Source organism: Pyrgilauda ruficollis, unplaced genomic scaffold, assembly GCF_017590135.1.
Source record: "Pyrgilauda ruficollis isolate IOZ18807 unplaced genomic scaffold, ASM1759013v1 scaffold17, whole genome shotgun sequence".
In the NCBI taxonomy this organism is placed as follows: Eukaryota; Metazoa; Chordata; class Aves; order Passeriformes; family Passeridae; genus Pyrgilauda; species Pyrgilauda ruficollis.
In genome coordinates this window covers 8,616,509-8,636,688 of record NW_024515875.1, presented here as the reverse complement: position 1 = coordinate 8,636,688, position 20,180 = coordinate 8,616,509, and the positions used below count along the sequence as shown (strand labels likewise).

The following is a 20,180-nucleotide window of genomic DNA, read 5'->3' as shown; positions in this document are numbered from 1 at the left end:
TGTTGGGGGTGGGGTATAATAATTAAAAATATGTTTCTCCTCAAAGCCAGAAATCCTAGCATTGTTAAGCAGAAAAATATTTAGTGTGAAGGCAGAATTATCCTGCCTATCATTGTCCATGTCCCAGCTCTGCTCAGAGAGGCCAGGCTGCTCTCCCTGGGAACACAGCTTGCAAGGTGATCTAACTTCATTGCTGGGCACCATTTCAAACTAAAGATGGACTGTGAGGGTGAGTAGATGGTCTGTAATGCTGTAATGGCCCCTGTGTACACCTGGGTCACATGAACTAAAAGAGCTTTGATGCGCACTGAAAAATAACCATTCCCAACAGAGCCAAAGGGGTGGCATCAGAAAACTTGTTCCAAGATTTATTTTTTTTTTATATTTTTTTTCTGGAGGAGGGAGAAAACAAGAGGGAGGCAGAGGAGTCTAAGGGGTAGGCACACATGGGACTCATGGCCTTGCCCCATGGAGAGAGGGCAGGACCCTAATGGAGCTGGGCAGTGGCTACTCCTGCAAGTTCCCTCCTTCCCAGAACCCTGCCTGCACTTTGCTTGTTGGTGCTTTCCCAGTCGAAGGCTGTTGGGAATTACTGTAAGATCATCAGAAACAATAAATCCATATTCTGGCTCTTAAGAGTAGCTTCCAGAATGTAGGGACTTTTTACCCAAGTTTTGCTATTTATTAAAAAGCTCCCCCATGGTCTCTTCTCTCCTTTTTGGCAAGAGAATTGAGCATTAAATCAATCAAGCTCATTTGTCTCAGCTCAATGATAACAACAAGATGCTGATTTCAAGAGCAAGATCCTGGATCGGTGTTTGTGCTTCAGAGAGACATTGCCCTCTAGTGCCTAAAAGGCAGGCTGTGTAAAAAGACAAAACATCACGAGTTTTGTACAGTTTTATATGTCAGAGCAACACATTCAACTGAAATTTCTGACAAACGGAGCAATGCTGACTGTGGCAAGGGCTGAGAATACAGCAAATACTCATGAAAGCAATGAAAAAGAGAGGGAGAGAAAATGGTCATCACATTCCTTCCAGACATTCTGAACAAAGAACTTTTGATTAAACTTACTTCAAGAAAGTCTGTATTTGTCCAGATGCTCACTTTTTAAAAAGAAAAATTATAAATATGAAACATAAAACTTCTTCTGTAGCCAAAACACCATGTGATATCTCTTTTTGGAGGAAAATCTTGGGATGAGGCCATGATTTTGCAATCAGGCATGGTGTATAAGTGAAAAGCTATTTGCAGAAAGTTTACTGTGGTAAGAAATGTGACAAATATATTTGGCAAGTTTGGTTTTTTTAATAAGAGGCCTCCTGCACAACTCTCCCACAAGCACAAAAAACTGCCTCACAACAAAACCCCACGCACCCAAGCAGACCTGCACGAGATGATGTAAGACAGTATCTCAAAGATGTCTCTGAAAGGAATTAATTCTTGAATTCAACTGCTTCCATGAACACATTAGTCCTTTCCTCAAAGCCCTTTCCCTTTGCCAGCATCCAGCTGTATCACATCTTGCTGTTCTGGAGCAAAAGCTGCAGGACTGTTCCTGTATCTTTGTGGTCAGTAGTAATGTACCTTCCATGTTTCAGTGGTGGTAAGGGTACTTTCTGCAGCAGCTTATGCTAGCTGATGCATTTGCTTGTGTAAACAAGAAGAAAATAGAGTAAAAACTGATCAGAGTTGGCTCAAAGCAGGGGTTCATCGTTCTGTGGTTATTTCCTGGCTTTGCTGAGTCATTCCTGGCTGTAAGAGGCTGCCACTCTGGCAGAGCAGCGGAACATTCCATGTCACGGCCGTGCAGCACACGGTGCATGCCCATGGCTTTGCTTCACAGCAGGCTGTGAACCTCAGGAGCTGAGGACTCTGGTACACAGCTGCATCCAAGTTAAGATGTCACCACCGAAACATTTCTTTTTCACCCAGCTATAAAGAGAGGAATTCTTCAACAGCAACAACTAAATCCCTAAAGAACCATATATCAGAGCAGTAAAATATCAAATATCAAATTTGGGATTAACAGCTCTGAATGTTTTGCACTGTCCTTGAACAGTTTGAATTGTTTTTGCCCTCCTCTAACTTCAGAAGCCAGCCCTTCAACCATAAGACAAAATCAAGATGAAACAGGAGACATTACTTCATTGCCACAGCTGTCTGACTCTGCCTGGCAGATTGGCATCTCCTTGCGCTTTACTGGAACAGCTCAGCTCACAGGAAACAGGAAAGCCACACTTGAACAGGAGGTGTCATCATGAAACTGACACTTGTGTCCCATTTAGGGAGCCTGGAGAACAAAGGTTTAGCAAGAGAAGTTAACTGTTTGAAACAGCTCCACACAACGCAGTTACCCACGTGGAAAGGCGACCTGGAAGGTATTCCGAGGATCGGAGCAATGCGGTGCCAGTTTACATGGTGGGATCAGGTCTGTACGTGGTGAGATCTGACGCAGGAGACACAGGACCATGACCAGACCAGGACCACACAGCTGGGATCTTTTCTGACCCGTATCTGCTCAAAAGACTGTAGAAGACAGCCTGCTCCAGAGGCAGAGGCTGTGCTGGAGTACCACAGTCTGCCACGATGGGGAGATGCCGCGCCACGGATGCGCCTCATGCAGCTCCCTGGAGCATGGGATGCAAATCCCATTCTGCCAGCCCCCTTGGCAAAGGACTTGTTTACTTTCCTGCACAGATGTGACAAAAAAACCCCACCAAACCAAATCCAAAATCCCCCCTATCTTGGTTTAGTTTCAGCGATTTAGTAACATTAAACCCAACATTCTTTATATTAATTCTAAAGCTCTGTTTTGAAATACTAAAATTCATTTTGTTTTGAAATATCCACAAAATTAAAAGCACTGGGGGTCTTGGAGCTAAGAGCCTTTGAAAAATACTCTCCTTCTGCACTGCACCCAAAAATATGTTGGTGTAAATAACTAGGGAAGGACCTGCTCCCAGTCCAGTCTGCTGGATAGAGCCTGGGATAGGAGTGAAATCTGCTCTGTCAAAGCCCCCTGATTGTATGGCACTAACACAACTGGCAAAGGCAAACATGAAAAAGACATATTTGAAGCAATTGCAAGAAAAATGTAAGTGGAGGAGAGAAAAATGAAGAGGCAAAACCCACTGTTCCTCTTCTTGCTTCCACTGAGCTCTTCAACACTAGCAGCATGGTTAGATTCTTACTGGATTCCTACTGGAATAAGATCTCACTGAATTGAATTTCCTCTGAGAAAGCTTCCAGCTTCCAGAACACCTCGGAAATGTTCCTCTGCCCCTCTGCCTCTCTGCAGAGCTGGCCTGTGAGGTAAGCAGGCAATTAAACCCGCTGTCCTTGTGAGAAAGGCGACTGCGGCAACAATACACGTGCTAGGTTACAGAGGCAGCAGAGCGAGACTCCTTTGCGCTGCCTTTCAGCTTAGGTGCCACAAGACTGGAGACACAGAACAAGGCAGTTGCCTGCGACACACAAAGTTGGGTTTCACTGGCTGTAGCTTCCAGGCAGGCTGTCACTGTTGAAAGCAAATTAGATCAGCTGGGCATCAAGTGATACCTCCCATCAGTTTTCACCGCCCACCGCTGCCAGCTCCACACTTCTCTTTAGCGCTGCATGTGCCAACTGTCTCACAGAGCCAGCTGCAACATCTACTGGAAGGACACGGGGAGCAACCACAGGTGGGGAGAGGAGCTGGGGGATCCACTCGGGCTGGGGTGAGACCTTTGCCTGCCTTAGTCCAGGCAGAAAACAGGGTTCTCCAAGAAGACTGCCAGCTTGCTGGCCACCAGGTCCAGGTCACTGGTGTTGGCATATTTGAGCAGATTGGTGTTCTTGAGAAAGTAATGCTTGAGGAAGTGCTGGCTTACACACTTGTGCAGCTTCTGTACCAGCCTCAGAAAGGCTTCAGGGAAGCAGCGCCAATCCTTGGTGCGTGGGTATTTTTCACACGTCCAGAATAGCACTGTCTGCAAGAAGCAGATGGGAGAGAAGATGTGTTAGAGGTTCTGTTGAGGGCTCACACAGCTTACTAAGGCACTTTTAGTGCTGGTAAGTGGCTGACAGCCTTGGAAATCACAGAGACTCACGCTGCTACCTCCCTGTGTTAACGTTTCTGCAATGGAGGGATCCCAACTGACCAGGAAGAACAGCTTGCAGGTGCCTGGTTAGGATCTCTCCCCAGAAGTGCCACTCTCCACTGACTGAGCCAGGAGCCCAAGGAAAATGATCTCACTAAAATAACCTTGGCCTATTTGCCATCCTCCAGCAGAAGGCTCTGTAGAAATGCCAGGCATTTTAAGCTGTAGAAAATGACCTACTATGCAAGGGTAGAAGCCAGTAGATGCAAGGAGGGACAGAGCATAATGAGATCAACATAATTATTTGTTAGCTTCAGCTGTATTTGTGCTGTAGATACACAAAGATCTGCATCCTAAACAGACTGAGATTCCAAGAAGCTATTGCAGGTGCAAGGCTTGTCTTCTGGTCAAATGCTGCCTGGCTTTTTCTGACATGTCATACTTCATGTCTTATGTTCTATTCCTCCGAAATTACTTTATGCAGTTTAACATTTGAGAAATACATAGTTAAAATAACAAAATGCATATGATTGTTGCTCTTATAGTATTATTTTTACACTGCCTATGTTGCATTTTCTCAGACTTTCCCATGACTGAGAAGAATTTTCTCAAGGAACTTAGACTTACTGTGCCAAAAAAGCCATACTGACTGCCTTGGTCAGCCTGAAATAACTTTTTAAAATACAAAATCACCTATTTGGTGTTCAGTAATTCTGCTGAGTCCCTTAACTGTCCTCTGAATCCCAATTTTTTTTTGCGAATTCGGCTACCCAAAAAGAGACTCAGAGACATTTTGAGAGTGGCAGAACCACAGACTTCAACTTGTCTGTTTCTACAGAGGTAGAATTTCATCTATGGTTGTACTGCTGACAAATTTATTCTCAAACAGTTTTTCAAATGTGAAAAATTTTTTGTTCACAGCTGCAAAAACCACAAAGCCTTTTCTTGAATGTCACCAGGGAACAAAGACATAGTGAGGAATTCAAGCTATAACTCTTCTGAGAGCTGCTCCTTGAAGACTTGCAGAGCAGTTACCTTCTGACACACTAAAACTACTTCAGCAGGCAGCAGTTACAATGAAGTTTCCCGAGGCAAGGAAAACAGTGCTGCTTTTTCAGTCAGGTGCCCAAACAAGTGATTTATCCCCAGCACTTATGTCCCTAACTGCCAGCTCTCTACCAACAGCACAGAGTTGGCTTTCAGAATGTACCTAGATCTTTTTGAAATTCCAGATCTCAAACTTCATTCCTATGCAGGTAAGCAAAAGAAGGGCAGTTACATGGTCCTCTCTGGCTTTCAGAGCTTCTGGGATAAAGATTTCCTTTGTCATAGAGGATCTTGTTTAATCCTAATTGTCGGATACCTCTGACAGGGGGAACCTGAGAATGTGAAGAAACTTAACACTAAGCCTCTGTTCAACTGCTGGTTTAACCACTGACTGTTTCTCATTTTTCTTTCCTTTTTTTCCTATTTTTCTTTTTAATGTGAGTGATTTTGAAAAATTTTTCTGTCTGGTAAACCAATTCTCTCTTGCTGTAAAAGCCGGAACTATAGTTACAGTAAAGAACTGAAGAGCTTCTGAAGAGTTTCTTACTTTAATCAAGAGTCCATGCAACAGCACTTCCTGCACATCTGCTCCTTCAGCCAGGGAAAAACGTTGTTCCTAATGGTTAAATGGTTTTCCATTTTGTCTTACATATGACAGTTTTCCCACCAGGTTGTTCTTACAGGGACTGAGGAGGTTTGCATTCAGCTAAGCTACAACCAGCCTCATCTTTTTTTTTTTTTTTCCACTCCATCTTGACTTAGAGTAGTGCCATGACTGTAACAGCATTTGATGGTCACCAGCTTTTTCTTTAGGAGAAATCTTAGCATTGCATCTGGTTTTGGACACCAAAAGACCAGTAACTACTGTAGGAACCTAATGGCTTGAAGCTTCAAGGTGGGAAAAGTACAGCCTCTCCCTGGCAACTCCAGGAGGATGAAGTCTAACAAATGGTGCTGCCCATTGGTGTCTGCAGCTGTCAGATGTGGGGACACAGTCATAGCAGAGTCTTCTCTCTCTTCTTCACAAATATTGTCTGAAGCCATCTTGAACCCTGAAATAGGTGCAGGGAAGATGCCACCACCCCTTTAACTCTTTCTTTCCTCTCTACCCCAAGTGAAACACCACCAGAACTGTAGTTTGCACCTAATTCATTAATAATGCTCAACTAAGACAGTTTTGTTTGGTGCATATCCACAAAGAAAAAAATCACTGTCTTCCACCAGAGACAGAGATGGATATAGATGGCTGGGATAGTCAAGAAGCAGGAAGTAAGTGTGCAATTACAGACAACAGTACACTGGAAAGTCAAAACAGAGCAGGGGCCTCGACTCTATTTATGTTGCTGCAATCATAATGTTCCTAAAGGCCCTGGTTTCTTATTGAAGTTTGGAACACATATTTAGTGAACTCCTTGCTACCACAAAGCAATGAAAGGTACAGTAGTTTTGAGAGTTACCTCAGAAGTTACACAGATGCTACACTGACTTACACCACAACATTCTGACATTACTGGATGGAAGCCACTGCAACAGATCCCGTGACTCTGTGTAGGTATCAGGGCGATGCCTACCTGAAGGTGATAAGCTGTGATGACAGGCTTATTCCCAGCACACCAGACATCTTCCTTCATCTGCCTCATGACCCTGAAGCACTTCCTGCGACAACCACCATCTTCATCAAGTCCCTCCATGAGGATGTGCTCAGCACGGGAGAAGCACAGCTGCCAGTGGTAATTAGAGCGGGCTAGGAGGTCAAAACCCAGCGACTGTGGAACAACAGGGGAAGTGTGACAGCAGATCAGAGGCAAACTTCTCCCAGCAATGCAGACTGAGGTTAACAAAAGCATGTGTGACACCTCTCCAAGCCTACTCTAAACAGGGTTAGCAGGCAGCAAACATGAGGTGCGCTCCCATCTTAATTCTTAGTTGAGTAAACATGCATTTTGCATTGTTTCCTTGTGTGCTGGTATTGGTTAGTGCAGGGAGATCCTGTTCTAGAGCCATCAGGCACAGTACCAGCAGTGCCACTAAAGCAGAGGCGCATAAGAGGGGAGCAGGACTGGAAGGTGAAACGGGACCTGTAGGAACTTGGCAGATGGGCTGAGCTGAAGTGCCAGAATCCAGCCATGAGTGTTGTAGGGAAAGATGGGATTGAGCTGGAGGGAAAACTGCAAGGCAGCAGCCCATTTGCTGAAGTCTTGCATGAGGCAGAGCAAGAATGATGCACGTCAGAGCTGTGTGATGCAGGCAGAACTGTTTGCTAGAGACTCATGCAATAAAAAGTTAACTCAGATTTTTTCTATAGAATTCACCACTGTAAGGGGGGAAAACAAAATCCAAATAAATTCCAACAGAATATTTTGAGACATTGCTTCTCTCTTTAGAGAATATATCTTCTAACCTTACTGCCATCACCATGCAGTTCTTCCTTTGGTAAAACACTATCAGACACCTGAGAGATAGATTCCATTCCAGAGTTAAGGGTGTTTTTTACAGTGTTTACCTTGATGCATTGCACTTTTTCCTGAGAAGGCCAACGCTTAAGGCAACGAGGCCACCGGGCTTTCTCGGGCCAGCACGTTGGAATCTCCACAGCAGGGACCAGCTCCACCTCAACCTGGGATTCTGATGTCTCCACAGCCACCCGGACCACTGAGCTGAAGCTCTCCAGCACTGTCACTTTACCTGTGAAAGAACAACAAGAGAAGAAAATATAGATAAAAAGGTCCTTTTCCACAAGCCAAGCAAGAGGCTGTCTAGGACCTTGCAGCTCTATTGGTCTCTCTTAACACTTTCTCTTCAATAATACATGAAGAATGTAAGAAAAACCTAAATCTATGTAAGTCTATCCTGGGGAATGAGAACAGGAAGGTGAAAGAACAATGTTCTTAACTTTACACTCAATTATCATGGTTTTTTTTTTTTTTCCTTTGTGGATCCTCTTAAACCCTAGGATCAGGTTCTTAAAGCTAGACAAGTGGTGCAACCTAACATTTCTAATGGTACACTACAAGGAGATCACTGCAGATTGGAGAGGACCAGATGAACACTTCCTATCTAAGGATGTTCTTTTTCCTTCAGAGAACCTGAGATCAGACCCTTGCCAGATCACACTTACCACTGCCAGTCATTCAGAATGTTTTGTGGGGTATCTGTAAAGTTTGTTTCTAGAGACGCACTTGCACAGAATACCAGAATTTATGGTCTGTTGTGCAGAGCAGTCACACAGAAAAGGCTAACTGCTACATCACTGCGAGTGCTGAGTGTTAAGAAGAGTTAGTTCCACGGTGATTTGGAGGAAAGAAGTTTCCTCAGTGTGAAAGAAGAGTGGCTCATCTCCAGGAACAACATGATCTAAGAGTACAGAAAGGAAAGCAAGCTGCAACTAATGGACTTTGTGGGATGTTTCCTGTTGGTCCAGTTGAGTTCATGGAAGAAGTTTCTGTCCCAGTCACTGTGGCAGGATCATTGTCCCTTAAGCTCTGCCATCTGAGCCAATTGCGTGTTCATCCTCCAACTCAGTGAAGTGAAAGCCTGAGCAGATGAAGATAAGCAGTTTAAAGAGCAGTGTGTTATCCCACCTCATTTTGACTGGCATGGGCTCAGGAGCAATTCATGAGGTGAATGACCTTGCAAAGAGTAGAGTCCATCACAACCAGAACTTTATAAACCTCAGAAAATCTATGTGCTATTTCCTTGCTGAGCCAAGCCTGGCATCAAAACAGGAACTGTTCTATTCCCAAGCTCCTGACAAGGGTCCCTAGCATCTGAAAAGTGTTAGAGCAACCACCGTGTCAGCATGTAAATATGTTCATGGCATTTCCAAAAGCATTGCAATACTTATTCCTATTTTTCCACTAATGAAAAGTGAGACACCTCAAAAAATTATTTTGCTGGTGCTGAAAGAATGAAAAAACAGAGAAGTGAAGAAATCAGTGAAGTTTTTCTGTAACTTTAGCCACACTGTGGGATGAAGGAAGTCCATTCTTCACAGAAACAAACAAAAATGGTAATTGCTTCTCCTGACTTCATCTTAGCTTATCTCCTCCCAGCAGACCTTACAAAAAAGGCACCAGAATCATCAACCTAAACACCACTCTCTGGGGTCTCTGCAAGTACCTTTCCTGCAACACTCAACTTTTACTCAAGAACTTGATATGACTGCTGCCCAACACAAAAACTTTCACATAAGTAAAGCCTCAGAAGCAAGCCTGTTCCAGCTGCTCTTTCCAGCCTCAATGGTGAAATATCATTCCTATCCACCTTTCCATTCCTATGATAACAAGTATTTCCTGAAAAAAATGCCATTGTCTAGCAGAGCTTGACTTTAACATTTTTTTTTCCCTGTGACTACAATTAAGAGTGTGATCAGATGAGTGGAAATACCTTCTATTGCTCTGAAATACAGAAGACTCATTATGCTACTGATGAATAAAGTCATTCCTGGAAACATGCTGTGGGAAGAGGCACCACAGGAGTAGCTTGGACACTGGGAAAAAGAGCACTTATCCAACATACATTGCTTCAGTAGAAGTCCTTCTACTTAGTTTCCACCATTCCATGCTGGAAAGCTGTGGGCAGCTTTAGCTGGGCAGCCCAGAGCATTATCCGCCCTATAAATATCTTCAAACACGTTCTTCTCAGATGTACACATCTTTCCAGTATCCAATTTTCCTATACACCTTCCTTAATAATTTAAATATATTGCACGTGCTGTAGTAGAGAAGGATTGATTTTCCCAAACAAACTCCTAAAGGTTCTAAAAATCTGGGCTGCCTCTTAGTTGAACTGCAAGGGTGATGTTGCTGGAGACCCTACCCAAATTCCTAAGAAAGGAGTAACATCTTGGGTACAAAGAGCCCAAGAACTACTGAATTCTATCTTCAATGCAGGTCTGTGTCTGGCACTGCAATCACTTGAAGGCTTCCTGGTTTGGGAGAGTTTTGCTCAGCTTCTGACCACGCAAGCCAAACACTCTGTGTGTGTGTGGTTTCCCTCACACCTGTCCCCACCAAACTCACTGGAGAGGTTACAGGAGACAATCGACTTCTCCACCAGCTCCCGGAAGACGATAAGGACTTTAGCTGGAACCAGATCACCTTCGATGTTCACATCCTCTTCATGCCACTGCTGAAGGCTTTTTGAGAACTGCTCCACCTCCAGCCACTGATGCAATTCCTCAGGGTCCCGCACGGAGGAGAGGAGCTTGGCTCCATGCACGGTGTAATAGCGCCAGTGCCGCACCTGGCATTCCCTGTAACCGGTCAGGCCACGCAGAGGAACTGTGATGAGGAACTGGCTGGGTGCTAAGACCTGGGAGAGTTCAGAGAGATTGAGAGAGGAGACAAGGGCAGATCCATGAACTAAAGTAAGGAAAATAGGGTAGAGGAAGTACTAGGTAAAACTAGGGGTTTGGAAAAGAAGGACAAACCATGGTATGATGGGACTAACTGAACACAGCCAGGGTTACCTTGGAGGCATGCAGACTGAAAGGAAATTGTCTCAGAAGGTGTCTGATGTGAAGCTCTTAGAAGATAAGAGCTCACTGGCTGATTTGCCACCACACCTGCAATGCTTTCCCCCTTTTCTTGTTATTTCTAGTCTGTAATGCCATGAGATGTAATAACCAGCAGCTTCCAAGGAGCAGAAAGGCATGAGAGAAGATGCTTTGATATCCAGCCAAGGGAAACCCAAATAGTGCTAGCTATTATCTCAGAATTTTACTTGAGATAAGCCCAGAGTCCAATACTAGTAATAACTATGGCAAAAAGTGCACCTTTCTGATCTCTTTCAAATTCCACTACAGACAGTAGCAAAATAAGGCTATGGCCTGTTAATTTTACAAGTGTTTCACTCTGTTTGACTGACATTTAAAGGGACAGAGACATAAGGCAAGTGATATGCCTGAGCCTACAGAGGCAGTGTCACTCCCAGAATCAAGTCCAGGTATTGGCCAGCTGTAATGTATGGAACTGCATCTCTTGATGAGCATGACAGAAACAGTGTAAGGATGGAGGCAGCAATCAATAGACAAGGAAGCCTTAAAGAGGCTTGTTTGCAAGCCAGTTCATTTGCCTCACTTGGGGAACAACCATTTTCCAATAAAAAACAGTTCTGAGACAGTATTTGCAAGGAAAGAATGAGGTAATTCAAATACCACAAAACATCATCTGTCTGGCCCAGGGCATAGACAGACATGTCCAAGTGCTACTTTGGAAGCATCTGGCACTTGTGGTTCCAGAAGGGGTGTTAAAAGTCCTTCAGATTTTTACCATGTTGGTCTTAGGAGCTTTTCAAGTCCTCTTGCTACCAAGCCTAACTTACAGTGGCATAAGTAAGGTGAAGCTGCTGCATGAACAGGATGTGAAGTGACAGCCACTGCTGTGAGGTGGTTACACCCGTGGTGAACAAAACACGCTTGCCACTCTCCTGTAATAATCCAAAACACTCTGGTACCCTTCCTCAGCTCAGCTGATTTAAAGTATTAGCACAGAGGTGCCAGGGCCCTGAGGGCACTAACAAGCTTTATTGTCCCTAAGTAGCCTTTCTGGGACTTCTATCCACACCTTCTGCCCATGGGTCTGAGACCCCCATTTCAGGTTAGCCCTGGGCTCCAGTGAGTGGGGGAGTGGCGTGACCTCAGACCTGACTACCAGCAGACTTCCCTGATGATCCAGACTCTTGGCTGACCCAGCTGCCCTCCTTGTGTCTGTCTCACTTAGGGATCATAGGGCAAGAGCTGCCTTGCTACGCTCCCCTCCTGCCTCTCTCTCTCTCTCTCTCTCTCTCTCACAGGGAGCAGCTGGTCTTCTCTGCTCCCTGGCAAGAGATTTAGAAAATAAAAGATGGCCAGCCAGAAGAACAGAAATAACAAGGAAAACACCAGGATGCTGCTCTTTTGTCAAATATAAACCATAAAGACAGGAGGATGCTGAAAGGATGACACTGAAGATCAAGCTAACCTGCATACTTCAGGTTTGTTGGGGCTGAGAAATCCTGTGGGAAGCTCAGAAACAGGGTAGTAGGCTCCATAAGGAAAAAATACAACGGCTGTCATGCAGTTACTGCTCCTCTCACTGCCTCAGCCACATTTACAGGTAAACAACCAACCCAACCCAACCCAAAATGCTGTCTTGTGTGCGCTGGCACCCAATAGATTGCAAAGGGAAGAGCTGCACATGTTATGTGAGTGCCTACAAATGCAAGTCACAAGTGTTCTCCACCTGGGGCTTACCAGAAAACAACAGAATGCACAAGGCTGGGATTAGCACTGTAAAACTGGGCAGTTGGTGTCTTCTTAGCCTAAACAAATCCCAGTCCCCCACCTATGCTCTGTCACACAATGGTCTCACACACTATGTGTAGGCCATGGGCCCCAGAAAGTCACAGACTCGAGCAAGGCTCTCCAATACTGGAGCATGTAACTTGTGGCCAGTTCTGCTGTAGTAAAATCCTGTCTAGAGTATGCTGGGCAAATAAAATGCAACCTAATTCTTGTGAACCTGGCCAGGCTGTTCCAGGGAGACAGAAACATTAGGTTAGAAAGAAAATAATTATGCTTTGAGGAAAAAAAAAATCAAGTATCTTGTGCAGAGGACAAAACAGTCATGGAAGGATCAGTTTGGTGGGTGAAGTTGTCTGGAGAAGGGGGTGTGTGAGGAGGAAGCAAGCACAGGGATTGTCAGGCACCAGGAAGGCTTTGTACCTGGATGGATGGGTGGAATGGGCGCTTCCTCCGAAGCATAGCTGACCACTTGGCCAGTAAAGCTGGCTGATCCTGAGAGAAGCAGAAAGGAAGACAAGTACACAGAATAGAGAGAAAGCATGTCCTAGGTCATTCATTCACAGAGCAAAGCTGCAAGCTTCTCTGGATTCTTGGAGTTTGTTAAAAGAAAATCCCCCCATTGCCCTCACCTTGATTAAACACTTGGCAATGCCATTGGGCAGTGCACTACCAGTGATTAGTCTGGACCCCTTTATTATATCTTGTTATTCTGAATTTTCATTCAGGGTTTTCATTAAAGCATGACTTTTTGTTATGTGGGTCACAGGAAAACACTGAATACCTAAAGATTTTTCTTAACTATTCTCCACTCAGCCCTTCATATTTAGAAGGGAGCTTGAAGCTTCTCAACAAATCTAGATCTCTCACCATGTTAAATTGATTCCTTTTAGCCAGAAGCTGAAAGTTCTGAAAAATCCTGTAGATTTAGCCGACAGAAAAAAACATGTGAAATTAGACATGGAATAATGAATACATTGCCTTTCCCAGGACACAAGTCTCCTCTATGCTGAAGTATGTCAGCAACAGTATTAAGGTTTCCAAGTTTTTTAAGTAGACAGTCCAAACCAAAATAATTTCTCATCAACCCATTGTTTGGTGCCCCACAGATACAGGACAGGTAGGTCCTCCTAGTGTTACTTCCACAGATTTGTAACACTGGGTTCAGTTAAGCATGAACAACAGATCTGCACTTTTAAGGAAATAGATTTTGAGGATTTCTTTCAAGCAGAATTTGTTCAGATCTGCATACTATATCGATGCTCAATAGATTGCCCTGGTGGTTTTGTTCTGCTTTGCTTTCCAGAGCAACAATTTTACCCTGACCCTGATCCTGTCAGACCTCATTAGCCAGGCAGGTTTGTTCCAGCACAAGAGGTAGCTGGCAGAGTCTGGCACTAAGGAGCTCATGGACCACGATGTGGCACTGTTTTACGTCACTGTGGCCATCCTTATTGACAAGACCACATGCTCTGGGATACAAGAAATCCCAGAAAAGCTAGGAATCTGAATGTCTTTGTCCTAGGACAACAGCTACATTTCAGACTGGGTGATTATATTTTGCCTCCACCTCCATACCCTTCCAGCAGCTTCATACAAAGACTTCTTCCCTTTCAGTACCAGAGAGCTGCAAAAGTTGCCTCGTGCTTTTATGTATTTGCTGTGTTTTGATCTGTAAATGGCTGTGGTTCAGTATAATGGCTGACATTAGTATTTCAACTAGTTCAGATGACAAAAATTGTTTTCATCTGAAGTTGCCATTGCCGTGATTGTTTCTTGCGTCTTTACTAGTTACTTTTGTGTAATGGAGTCATAAGAAATAAGCAGCCTTCTTCTGTCACAGCTGGGACAGGGCATTATTATTTTCATGTCTGAAGGTCTAAAACAGGGAGGCATTTCACTTCTCCCACTAAGAATTTTTTTTCCTAATAAAAAAGAAATTCTGATCCACGACAAGGAAAAACTATATTTTTCAGAAGGAGCTTTCTAATGTTTATAGCAGAAGAAGGATTTTTAATTTTTCTTTCATTTTTTTTTAGTGAGTTGACAGCTTTTCCACCTGTGAAAAATATGGGTCATAGCTCATTAAGGCATGAGCATGTTTTCTTATGTTACTGCTGCATAAGTTTTTTCTTTCTGTCTCCCAAAGAGCTTTGGCTTCTGTTTGTGGATTGACAGTTCTGGCAATAGATGCTGTTTGTAAACACAGCAGCTGTAAGAGGCTCTGCCTGATTTACCCATCTCTGTTCAATGCTCCTCTGGCTGTGAGAAGTCCATGAGTGAGTGCCAATGCTCCAGTCACTAGAACTTCACAGTGAAGTGTCAGTACGTCGTCTGTGGTGTTTTGGGTGAGGTACCTGCCCATACAAACACTTACATAATGGAGAGATCACTTTCTGGTTGCCTACAGGCTGCCAGAGAGTGCATTAGAGCTCTTGTTCATACCTTAATGTTCTCATTGTGAATGCCAGAGTTGGAGATAGCCTGGAATCGCACGGCCTTGTAGCTGATTTCTGCAGTCAGCTGCTGGATGATTTTCTGCACCTCCTCCACCGCTTTGGAAACCAGGTAATGCCGCCTTTCCACCTGTCAGTTCCAGGAAAGACACTTCATGTTACAGGTAATTGCAGTTTTTGTCTCCAGTGGGAAGCAAACAAATCAGCTTAAGGCATCCTGAAACATTTGTGCTTGTGCTGCACTGGGAATAAAAACTGTCCCCCTGTGTATTGGAACCAATTTACCGTGAGACAGAGCTGTGAACACCAAAGGGTCAATATTCAAGACTATTAAGCATTAATTGATATTTCCATGCCTACACCACCGGATGGAAGGAAAGGAGTTCATTACACAGACAAATTTGTTATCAACTACAGCTACAGTCTCAATTCTTCATCCATTTGATGCACAATACCCGTTACTCCCCTGAATATGGTAGCCATTCTCAAAGTCAGGATATGTTCCATTCCAAGAGATGACAGGACATCAAGAGTTACACATCTGTCCATAGCCAGGTGGTAGATATATGTGGTATCATTCAGATGCCTACCTTATACACTGAAAGTATCCACACTGTCTTTGTGGCTGAAGTTCAGATGAGACTCTACTCCTAGACAGTGTGAAAGCATCTTTCCAAAGCTGGTCCCGTTGGGAGCTAGGTGTTTGTGTTGCTTAAAGGGTAGTTCTTCAATTCAGGAAGTAGTAGCATAATGAATCATTGAAGATTATTTCAGTGAAATGTGTGAGTCTTGGGAGAACTGAGGTGAAGGGTGGACAACTCAGAAAAATATAAGATGAACTTATGACTAAAAATGAAGGGAGCATAGGGGGACTGTCACAATCTGAACAAGGAGATTCAACAAGAGGAACATGAAGGAAATATGTTAGTAAAGTACATTTAATATTTCCCAAATATCCTTACACATTTACCAAAGTGAGGAGATTCAGCTACTGTTAATGAAGTTCATGAACATATTTGTCATTACTTATGCAACCAGAATTACTTATGCAGAGTGAAATATTAAGATGTTTACTGTTCATTTTTGGATCCTATGCTTCATCTCATTTGGTTGCAGCTTTTGCTTTCTTCTTGATTCTTCTTTTTCCTCACCATATTCTACCGAAACTTATTGTTTGCAGGCAGGAAAAAAAAATCAGGAACAGAGTTCATCACTTGGCTAAAGTGAATGATAAAGCATAAAGCAATGATAATGATAATAAATTATAATTAATAAATGATAATAATGATAATAATTAATTAATAATGATAAAGCATTTGCCAGTCAAACATAATTGCTACAGTCTTTTGTTATTATCAAAGACCAAAAGGAAGCAAAAGCCTAAATTAAAAATTCTGTATTGTGACGGTGGTGAGGCCCTGGCAAAGGTTGCCCAGAGAAGCTGTGGATGCCCCATCCCTGGAAGTGTTCAAGGCCAGGATGGACAGGGCTTTGAGCCCTGGTCCAGTGGAAGTTGTCACAGTCCACGGCATGGAAATTGCACTAGATGATCTTTAAAGGTGCCTTCCAACCCAAACCAGCCTATGGCTTTCTAAAATTCCTGTGTCCTGTTCACTCAGCATCTTCTTCAGCACTTGAACAACTCTCTTTCCTCTTTTAAAAAATATCATTGACAAGTATTTCTTTAAAAGTCCTTTTGGACACCTTTATGCCAAATGTTGAACTAACAGCCAAAAACACTCAAGTGTGTTGAAATGTGTCCCCAGAGCCTGGAAGGACACATTCACTTCTTCACACAAAGGGACTATTCAATGGACTAAAGTGGACTAGTGCTTGCCTTACATCCATTAACCCACGAACAGCAATTGACTAATACTGAACTTGAAGATGAGCAGAGTTTGAATACCTTCCTCCCTCAGACAACAAAGTTAATAGTACTTTTACTAAGCCTGAATAGCTTTTGGAAGTGGGAAATATGTCAGACAACAGCACCATACTCCCTTGACTCATCCACCCTTGACATCCTGTTTCTTTGCTACCTTAACACCATGTAGTCCTTTACTTTTATATAATGCCCTTTAATTTCCCTAGTAATTCACCGTCCTCCTCATTCCAATTCATCCTTTTCTCTAAGAGCAGTTTTAGCTACTTACATGTACTAAAAAAAAACAAAAAAAAAACCTACTAAAAAATTTTAGCCCATGTTCATTTTCACCTCCTCATCTCAGCTTTCATTTATGGCACTTCTCCATCTGTATCTATACTGTATCTATTTTCTCCACCTTATTTTTGTTCATCCAGAACAACTCCTTAGAACAGTCCAATAAGCTTGACAGGATACCTAATGGTTTCTTCAGCCAGTGAATGGTGAGTGGCAGAGAAAGTTGTCCATGTCTAAGACCTTTTAGACAAAAAATAGACTTTTTTTAAACTGAAAAGTATAAAAGGATACAGTCTCACAGTGGGTCAGCTCAAACAGAGACTAGAGTGCCCTGTGTATGCATTGCTCATGCTCTGTTCTCTCTAAGGGGCACCTGCTGGAAACATTTCTTGCCACCTCCAGTATCCAGGGAGAATCCATTCAATCCAGCCTGGCCTCATTTAATTCTGCCTTCATCACCTACTGGCTAGGCTACAGCAGTTGTCATGAATTCTTTATAAGAGTATGCACTAAAAAAAACAGTTGAGGGAGTACCACTAAACTCCACTTTCCATGGGTACTCCCCATCACTGGAGCAGGGATTAAAGAACAATGGGCATGTGACTGACAGAGGGTGCTCACTATAATTAGCTAACTATAATTAGCTCCCTAGTCATCCTGTTGGAAAATATAACCTTCCTACAGAAGGGAGGGCAAAAAATCAGAAAACAGAACGTGAGTCTGAAGAGCCAAGGCATTTATCTTAGGTACTTCTAGTACCAGCACAGACACACTGGGAGAAAAGACATTGGAAGGTCATTGCTGGACAGTCACTTCTGTGACTCACTGGCATTCCCCTTACCAGGTCTTAGGGAATTGTGCTAAAACAAATGCACAAAACCTGAATAACCAAGTCAATTAAGGTTTTATTAAGGAGAAAGGAAGCAGGATTGGGATTCATTAGGAACTGCTAAGAACATTTGGGTTTTCTCTTATTTACCCAGCCACATCCACTCCATACACATTTGATTTTTTCCTTTGATGGGTGGCTTAAGGATGAAATCTCTGGTATTACAGAGATTCATTGCACCAGGTGGTTGACCTGTTTCCAAAAACAGGCAGCATTTGATAAGCTGAACTGCCTGAAGTTGGACAAGAGACTCAGGAGCAGGCAGAAACTAAGAATCCATCAGAGCTGGAGGGCTCCTAGAAAACAGACTTCCAGTATAACCTAAAATATTGGCAACTATGAGCCTCACTTAACTACAGTCTGCTTCTGTTCCTTGTACTTATGGCTGTCATATGAGCATTTTCCTGTGCATGGCTTCCCTCTGTTCCCTCCTTTGTAGCTCTTCTTTTTAAATCTTCAGAGAAGCATTCACTGTTATAGCTCACTGAACAGATTCACATGGAATGATTTTCCTGTGCACAACACTGCATGCCTGAAGAAGGTGTATTTCTGGGACCTCTTTTATACTTGCCACAGAGAAAACAAACCTTTCTTACCAGCCCCTTCATTGTACTAAAATACGTGATCCTTTACAGAAAATAAAGCCTCACACTTTCTCATTTTGAAATTATTTGTCACGTTGGTATCTTGCATTTTGTTGGGGAAAGCAGACTATAAAACAGGATCTAGCTAAGTACTGCCATGAAACATGTCAGCTTTAAAAAATGTTATGGCTCACTTAGAACTTTTATTAAACAGTATTGTTTCACAGAAGATTTTATTCTGTTTTATTTCATTTCATAATGGGGGAAAAATTGAGTGTTGGAATATCTTATAAAACAGAAAATGAGATTCCAGTCTGCATGTGCTAATGAGACATGTTATTTTAATCATGATATATAGAGAAGTATCCTAAGCTGAGGTGACAGACTGATGACTGAATTCTAACAATATTGGTCTGTCTCTGCAGTTCCTACATGAATCTTTCTTAGAGGCAATGCCTGGTGTCGGTCTTGTTTTGGTCAAGCCAAGACCGGGAGAGAGGCAAGGACACTTCCTTAGATTGAAATGCTGGCAATTACAGCTAGTCTCACATCTGGAATTCCAGATCAGGAACAAAAATTCAGGATACCTAGGAGAAGAGGACAAGCACCTTGAAAAATTAGGCTACCAGGAGATAAAATTCTGCAACAGAAACCTAGAAATCTCATTAGAAATACAGCTCTCATGAAACATCACCCAATCTTGTCTCTGAAATGAAGACAGGAGGCGAGCAACTAACTGTTAAATTTGGCACCCTTCAGAACCAACACCTAGTGTGGGAGACAGAAAATCTGGTCAGATAAAGTCTTACCTTGCTCTGGATGTAGATTTCTACATCTTCATCTGTGAATGGTTTCATGGCAAGATGGTCTTCGCTGCTCTTTAAAGTGTGAATTCACTCTTCACTTGTTCACCTGCCTCTGGAAGTAGAGGAACACTCAGAGAGAGCTGCTCAGAGCCTTCTTGCCCTGTGAAGCTCAGATCACCTAATATCTCTGTGCTGTGGATGAGTAAGAGAAGATAGAAGCAAGGAAGCATGCCTATTTTTAATAATTTTCTTTGTGGTCTGAGCTACAATGGTGACATCCAGATCATTCAGAAAACTATCTCCAAATATTATTCTCTAAGTTCAATTATTATTATTCATCTTACTACTTTTAAATGGTGGATCTTGCATGCAGGCATACACAAAAATATCCCAGCAACTGCTCTGTGTCAGGGCAGATCTGGAAGTGCTTTTCAGATTGCAGTGCAGCCCCAGTACATTCATGCACAGCATTATCACTCTGCATGCCACTTGTACGTCCCTGCCTTCACTACACCCTTTCTTAAATGCTCTCAGTTATTCCTTGTTGACTAATCCACTCTCTTTCCATCTGAAAACGCATGGGTATTTTTACACTCAGATCATTCACTGGGGTTGCAGTCTGCAACCCCTGTTCCCCTCTCCTCCCCTCTCCTTTTATCTCCTCTCTCTCTCTGGCTGTATTGACAGTAAATATTATACAGCCTGTCCCCTCCTGCAGCTTGCTTCGCTTTCTTTACAGTAAACACACAGAAAGCTGCCTCTCGTTTTCTGCCAGCAGCTCAGCTAACAACCCCATATGGATGATTCAGAGGCAAAAACAATTGATCAGGCCTCATTGATCCAGTGAAGCTTGGTGGCTTTTAGAAAGAA

At 43.1% G+C, this 20,180-nt stretch overlaps 1 protein-coding gene across 1 annotated transcript; it reads right to left on the bottom strand.

Annotated features, from left to right (window-relative positions):
- Positions 1 to 3,740: 3,740 nt before the first annotated feature.
- Positions 3,741 to 19,361, bottom strand: MAB21L3 (mab-21 like 3). Its single transcript, XM_041464048.1, has 6 exons — positions 19,314 to 19,361; positions 14,860 to 15,000; positions 10,154 to 10,445; positions 7,636 to 7,817; positions 6,704 to 6,898; positions 3,741 to 3,974 (listed from the first exon to the last, which is right to left on the bottom strand). Exons 1-6 carry the CDS (start codon positions 19,359 to 19,361, stop codon positions 3,741 to 3,743), a joined length of 1,092 nt encoding a protein of 363 aa, XP_041319982.1.
- Between the last annotated feature and the right edge of the window lie 819 nt (positions 19,362 to 20,180).

What these genes read in the sequence shown, in the direction of transcription:
- MAB21L3 (XM_041464048.1), bottom strand. Translation starts at nt 19,361, where the DNA reads ATGAAACCATTCACAGATGAAGATGTAGAAATCTACATCCAGAGCAAG. An exon ending in AAATCTACATCCAGAGCAAG is followed by an intron (nt 15,001 to 19,313) that starts GTAAGACTTTAT and finishes TGGAACTGACAG; the next exon opens with GTGGAAAGGCGGCATTACCT. An exon ending in TGTCTCCTGTAACCTCTCCA is followed by an intron (nt 7,818 to 10,153) that starts GTGAGTTTGGTG and finishes GTTCTTTCACAG; the next exon opens with GTAAAGTGACAGTGCTGGAG.